General features: G+C 28.7%; 1 protein-coding gene across 1 annotated transcript in view; it reads right to left on the bottom strand.

Annotated features, from left to right (window-relative positions):
• Positions 1–250: 250 nt before the first annotated feature.
• The window catches only part of LOC111632511, a 91,121-nt gene continuing 83,349 nt past the window's right edge, over positions 251–8,022 (bottom strand). The window contains exons 15-16 of the mRNA XM_023376944.1: positions 2,070–2,325; positions 251–527 (exon numbers count right to left, since the gene is read on the bottom strand). Of these exons, the coding sequence (XP_023232712.1) occupies positions 2,097–2,325 (229 nt within the window). The 3' untranslated portion in view covers positions 251–527; positions 2,070–2,096. The remainder of the gene's footprint in view (positions 528–2,069; positions 2,326–8,022) is intronic.

The raw sequence follows: 8,022 nt of genomic DNA on the forward strand, positions 1-8,022 counted from the left end.
TCAAACTTGATAACATTTAATTCTATATTTTTCATTTTATTTAAAGTATGTAATAAATTTCAATAAACTGCAAAAAACAATGTAAATTTTAAAATAAAAAAATATTAAATAAAGTACATTTTATTCTTAAATGCTTTCAACTTCTTAAAACAATTATAATTTTGAAATTTTATAAACTTTAAATAAATTAGACAATTTGATAGCAACTAATAATAAAATTATGAAACATTTAAAATTATTATGAGAGATGAATATGCATATTATGCTTATATTATATTATATTATATTATATGTATATTATATATAACTTTTTATATATATTATATATTCTAGGATAATTATGGAAAAAATATCATAAGATTCTTTAGTAAAAGACTAGATATTATGGACAGTAAATATACAGTAGTATGAATTACACACATGAATATATGCATGTTTATACAATGTTAATTGTTATTGTAAAACTGATGAGATAATACAATATAGCACTGACATCACCAATTTCACTTTACTGATATCTTTGATTCCTGTAAAGATATTAAATTTAACTTATTTATAATAATTACATTTTTCAAAGTACAAGAAAACTAAATTAATTAAAAGAAATTAATTTTGTTTGTGACAAAACCTAGTTTCAGATTACGTTATAATTACACGATTTTCAAATTCAANAAAAAATAATGAAAATCCCTGACTTTCCAGGTGCGTAGGAACCCTGTAAATGATCTTGATACACCATTATAAACTTAAATTTGCCATCCTTGTGTGACTACAGGTCTATCAGATCAACTTGACATCTTGAGTTTAGTCCGAACTGACCATTAGTTTCACAATACCTTTTTTAGGTGCACTATGTTTCATTTGACATTGTTTACATAAATTTAAATACAACATTACAACTTCATATGTCATATTTTTGTATTTAAGTTGCAATTCTTTAAGTATATGTGTTCTTCCTCCATGGCCTGTTCTGCTGTGAGTTTCAATGAACAATTTATCATTGGTAACATAGTACTGTATATTCATTTCTCCTGGTTTTAATGGTACAATTTATTTCTCTTCATCATTAATTTTTAAATCGTCAAAACGTTTTAATCGTCTGTAATCCAAAGGTGTGCTGCATTTAGTTTTAGCAGAAATCACTTCAGAAAGTATTTTAGAGTATTTTTCTTGAGAAAAATAAAAACAATTATCTTCTCGTTTACTTGCAATTAATGCACGTAACTTTTCAAAAAAAAAAAAAAAGTTCTTGGTTCACTGCATTATCCATTCAATATAAATTAAGGTATCAGATAAAAAATTAAAATTTAAAAAAACGTTGCACACACCAGCAAATCTTGCGTAAGACTGACAAACAGCAGTGTTCCAGAGTATAACAAATAGATACCATGTAATTTCAATTGCGGCAGAACAAAGGATTTCTGTCGACATCGGCTTCTTGGGTGTTGTTTTGACCTCCACGAAAGCTTATCTGTGCTTGTTGACATACACCGGCAATTGTTCAAATGTATAATAATATAATCAAATATTCAGTCTTTCACTAACTTATTTTGTGTGTCGACATTCACCAGAGAATATTGACATTTTCTAATTTCTTTCACAGTAACACATACATTTATTTTTTTAGATGTCTACTGCATTTCTTTAGCACATGATGTGTCCAAAATAAATTCCACTTTGCAGAATACCAGCAAGTCAAATTATAATCTGAAATTGTTTGATAATAAACTAATTTTCAGAGAGTGCCAGATTACCACACATTCTAGGTTATCAAATGCTGAATGAACAAAGTTCTACTGTAGCAAATATTATTATAATTATAAATTTTCAGATTTCAGTTGAAAAAAATTAAAAATTTATGATTTGACATATTTTAAATGAATTAAAATTTACATAATTATCAATAAGAAGAAAAAATTAAGTTATACAATTTTTATAATTTAATGAATAATATTTCATTTTTTAAAATAATATCATCTGAAATAATTTGTTATTTGTTAAAACGAAAATTTTAATATTAAAAGTCAAAATTAAATGCAAATAATGAATAATTATCTTAAATTACTTACCATATAATTTTATTGGCAGGAAACTTTTCAACTGGATCTTGAATTCTTTAGGTCCAGATTACATTCTATGGTATCATTTGAATCAACATAGGAGGTTATACTAGCCAAAGGTCCTCTTCTTAAATTTGGTTGAGGTCCCTTGGCTCGAGTTTTATTTTGGCTACCAAGATTGTTGGGGTCTGGCCCATGGCATAAAGATGGATTGGGACCTTTGTAATTTTTTGGATCAGGACCAATCCATGGCATATATTCTTTCCTAAAATATAAAAATATATATAGATATATTTTTAAAATTAAAATATTAAATTTAATAAAATTTTTTTATACTGAAAGTTTTGGCCACATTAATTTTACTTTTAAATAATATCACTGAAAAGAAAATAACTCACATCAGTACAATTAATGTATCTTTAAATTTAAAAAAATTTATATTCTGATCACTAAAAGTTGGCCATTCCCTTCTATTTAATCTGTTCAGTCACAATGAAAAAATCTTGCATGACTGTTTCATAGTTTTGTAATGTTAGCCTAGTATCAATTCCTTTATAAAATAGAACAGATAAAAATTTAAAAGAGCCAGATCTGGACTGAATGCGGATCAAGTTTCTGATCATGCAACAGTAATCAAGGAACCCAATGGGCCCAAATTTTATGATATCCTGAAATCATCTTTTTCAATTCACACTGATAGGTTCCAAAATGTGTTACATTTTTCTCTGATTGCAATTTGTTCCTCTTCCTTATGAAAGCATCATCAAGTCTTTCTTTGTTTATTTTGTTATAAACAGTTCATAAGCAATCATTAAGAGACTTATCTATGATGTCTGTTTACCACTTTTGTTATTTAATGTTTTCTAATTGTCTTATAATGTAAATATTCATGTAAACTTCTCTATATACATTCTGGTCTTTGATAAATATCAAACATCAAAATATAGAAAAGTGTATAGAGAAATTTACATGAATGCTTACATTGCCAACCACATTTACAATATCAACCATTGAAATTTTGTCCTCAACAAAAAATTCAATCACAGCATATTGTCAAAACAATACAATGACTATTTTTTCATACTGCATTGTTATGACATGGGTGATACAAGTGATGTCATTTCATATTGCAGAGTAAAATAACTGCTGTCAATACCAGACATATATTAAGAATTCATCTATTGCCAATGATTTATTTTTAATATGATGTTGGTTATTATTTTTGATACAATTCTTGTATTATTTTTCAAAATTATTTATCATAGTCAATAAAAAACATTCATTTCAGTTCAATTCAAATTCATTCCTTATACAAAGAAAATTTTTTCCAGTTACAGAAAGATAAAACATATATGGGAAATTAATTGTATTTTTACCTGCTAATTTCATTTTAAATCATATTGTCATTACTTATTTTGATAGCTGACATTTCAAGGCTTATTTGTAAAAAATTTTGTTTGGTTCTGTGCAATTGTCTTTTTTGGTGTCCCATCAAATATGGAAAACCGAAAGCAGCATTTTCAGCATATTTTGCTTTTTTATTACCAAAAAAATAATAAAAATGCTGTTCAAGAAAGAAAAAATTGGGTGACATGTATGGAGATGATGTGTTGACAGAACAACAGTGCCAAAACTGGTTCACAAAATTTCATTTTGGCAATTTCGATATTGAAAATGCACCACGTTCTGGAAGGCCAGTTGAAGCTGATGAAGACAAAATAAAGGTATTGATTAAAGCAAGCCACCAAATAACAACACAAGAAATCGCTAAGAGATTAAATTTGTCGAATTGAACCATTTATGATCACTTGAAACGACTTGGTTTCATTCCAAAGCTCGATACATGTTCTTAAAGAAAGAGATGCTCTCTTTGGTGGGATTTTAAGGAATTTTTTTTTTTGAACTTCTACCAGACAATTCCACAATTGATTTGAAAATGTAGTGCCATAAAATGGACAAATTCAGTGATACCATCAAACAGAAAAAGCCAGAATTGATCAACAGAAAAGGTACAGTAGACCCCCCTATAAAACGGGTTTCTATAGTTCGGATTCCTACACGACGGTGAAAAAATTACGACAGTATTTGTACAAACACGCTAAAAAACGCGTATAATTCAGTAAAACGTCAACGCCGACTCATGTTGCGACAGGATTGGTTGAATCTAGACCAATAGCGGATATTGTACAAACTATCGAGTTTAAATGAGCAGCAGACCTACTAAAAACCATTTATTATTTAATGTCCATAAAAATTATATTTATATTAATAATTTATATTTATATTATATCTCCAAAGTTCAGCGAATTTTTTGCAAAAAAANCTAGGATAATTATGGAAAAAATATCATAAGATTCTTTAGTAAAAGACTAGATATTATGGACAGTAAATATACAGTAGTATGAATTACACACATGAATATATGCATGTTTATACAATGTTAATTGTTATTGTAAAACTGATGAGATAATACAATATAGCACTGACATCACCAATTTCACTTTACTGATATCTTTGATTCCTGTAAAGATATTAAATTTAACTTATTTATAATAATTACATTTTTCAAAGTACAAGAAAACTAAATTAATTAAAAGAAATTAATTTTGTTTGTGACAAAACCTAGTTTCAGATTACGTTATAATTACACGATTTTCAAATTCAAATAAAAAAATTTAATAATGTAAATATGAAGACTATTTATCAAAAAGAAAATTACTTTTAAGATTTGCAAATTAATTTTTTATTTAAAATTCCCTTTTGTACTGATGCTGTTTTTCCCTCATATCATATACTGATCATCATACTGAATGTATCCCAACCAGTGATCCTGTATATGAAAATTCTCACATTCCAGATTTCCGTAACATACATTGTTTTACTTTATATTTTGTACATCACATTTAAATAGTTAATTTTCTTATGTAGATTGCAAAGAATACCTTTAAAAATTAATACAGTATATTAATAAATTAATATACAGTATATTAATAAATTAATATACTGTATATTATTTTTAATTTCAATTTAATTTTTTTTCCAACTTTATTCATTTTTATTATATTAAGGAGATTTTTTTTCTTACATAGGGGATTAAGATACAAATTATATAATAAAGTAACTAAATATACATTATCTTGAATAGTAATTTTACAGAAATTGTAATTACTCTTTTAATTTATTTTTATTTGGATTGTCTCTGAGAAAAGCAAATAATCATGAAATTATAATGAATTACTAGATGACTAAATTATTTCATATAAAGTAGATGTTCATTAATCTGTTACTTAAGAACCACAATGGTGCTAGATTACTGGACTTTTTGTATTTTCACAAAATTCAACAACTTATATGTGATTTGAATGTTGCAGACATTACTATACATTCTTTAATTAACAATACACATTACTGTTTGCTTGCAATGCATACTTCTTTAATCAATCTGAAGATGATACAGTGCATGACTATACTATATTAAGATTGACTGAAAAACATACAAAAATATTAATGAAAATGTTGTTGCACAAAATCACTATTCATAATGATTCATATGCACATGTTACTGTGAATGACCAATATCTGGCAAATGTCAACATTCTCTGGCGAATGTCAGCATTCACACAGTCGTTTCGTGTATGTACGAAATATTCACTAAATATCATTATTTCTCACTTACACCGACAAATGTCGACATTCAGCATGCATTGATGGGGAATGTTGAATAAAAATATTTTTATTACGTTAAGATAAAAATGCAACTTTAAATATGTCAAAATAGGAGAAAGCTTAAGTAACAGCACATGTAAATAAACTGTTGAATCTAAAACGAACAGTACATATTATTTTCTTTAATGATTTACATTAAAGAAAATAATACAATAATAAACTTACACATAAATTATGTGATTAATGTTATACAATCTTATTTATTGCAACAACTTAAACTGTTATGGCATTTTGAATTGCACAAGAGTCCCTTGCTTTTACAACTGCATTTATTCGTGGAACAGTTCTTTTTGCAATGACAGTATGTATAAGCCTTGCCCTCCACTTTTTGAATTAGCTGCAGCTGCTTCTCTCAGTGATATTTCTTGAGAAAAAATCTCATCTATGGAAAGTAACTTTTCTTTACAAATTATGAACTGATTACGGGTATAAAGCTGCTTGACGGTACCATTTTTTGTTTGCTAATTTATAAAAGTCGGAGTCTTCTATTCCACCAACAACTGCCAACATATTTCGGTCATCTGTATTCGGGCACCTGATGGCCACAGTCGCCATCAGGGACTTGTATTCATATGGTATCACCAATTTGAGCAGAAGGAAATTTTCTTTTTGAGGTTCGCAACATTTTCGTTGCTTGCAGTAGAAGATTCTCTTTCGCAGCTGCTCTTTTTATAGAAATAAGTTCATGTTGTTCAGTCAGGGCATGATATGAAGACGTGGTGGGTTGCAGCTCCTCTTCAATATTTTCCTTTGGAATATGGTATTTGTTATGGCCACTGCTCAAACTTTCTTTAAAAGTACAGGTAACCTCCGTATAACACGGCACTTCTATAGCACGGATTCACTCTAACACAGTTTGAGAATTGGGTAAAATCCTCGTACAACATGAAATGTAATATAGCGTGCATTCTTTTATACCTCCGCATAACTCCACGCAAGCATTCTAATTGCTTTTGTGGCTACTTTGAATGCTCTTTCAACAAATAATCCATTTAATGGTTAAATTTTTTCCTCTAAAAGCTTATTTTAGAATTATAGATTCCTCCATCACGATACTATCGATAGTGCGGGCCGCCATTTTTCTTTCACTGTCATTCCTAAATGCCTACAAACGGCAGCACACTCCTGTTGCGGAGCAACCGCTAATAACGAACGCAACCAAAAACTGTTACCAGTTAATGATGCTTACGCTGAGATCATAATATAGGATGAATAATCCTCTGGTAAATATTTACTTAAATAATAAATAAGTATTTTACCTATAAAAAAAATGATTAATAAATCCAATTTAAAGAAGGATTTAACAGCATGTTTTTTAATTTTTGGAACCTAACCTCCCTTTTCGCACTAGTTCTTTGTTTCGTATAACACGGATTTGCATAACACGGCAATTTTTTGGAATGTAACTCCCATGTTATATGGGGGTTACCTGTATTAACAATTTCTTTGAGCTGTTCTTCAGTTTCAATGTTTGCAATTTGTTTGCCAGACAAAGATGACGATGCTATGCCGCTTTTTGGTTTAATGCCAAACATGGCTTCATAAGGACTTTGGCGTATTCCTTCATGATATGTAGTGTTCTTGGCAAATTGTACAAAGGGCAAACCATCTGACCATTTATTTGTATAATTATTGTTCATCCATACAGTTAACATATTCTGTATATCCCAATTGGCCCTTTCAACTGAGCCTTGTGTTTGACTATGACGAGGCTTTCCATGAACTATCTTAACATCTTTCCACATAGTGTATAATTAGATATGACTTGATTACAGAATTCCCTACCATTATCTGAATGCAATATAGCCGGGCCACCAAATGTTAAAAATGTTTGAAGAAGGTGATATGCTACTTCTTCAGCTGTCTTAGTTTTCAAAGCTCATAGCTGGACAAATTTTGTTAAATGCAGGGTTCCTACTCAAATTTTTGTTTTGAATTCCCTGACTTTCCCTGATTTTCCCTGACCAACTTTGTCCAAATTCCCTGACCCTCACATTTTTTAGTGTGGAATATCGACATAATAAAACAGCATTTACTGTTAACATTGAGTACATTTAGCCCTCTTTTTGCACAGTTGATATGCTTCAAAGACTGCCACATTAAAAAAATACAGTACATACATCCTGTAGAAAAATGTTTGATAGAATCCACAATTTCAATGTAATGAAAAAATAAGCAATTTACAAACAAAACACAAGCTTTTTATTTTATCATCATTTATCATTATTATTTGTAT

This window comes from Centruroides sculpturatus, unplaced genomic scaffold (assembly GCF_000671375.1).
Source record: "Centruroides sculpturatus isolate CEXI.00-Female unplaced genomic scaffold, Cexi_2.0 scaffold612, whole genome shotgun sequence".
NCBI classification, from domain to species: domain Eukaryota; kingdom Metazoa; phylum Arthropoda; class Arachnida; order Scorpiones; family Buthidae; genus Centruroides; species Centruroides sculpturatus.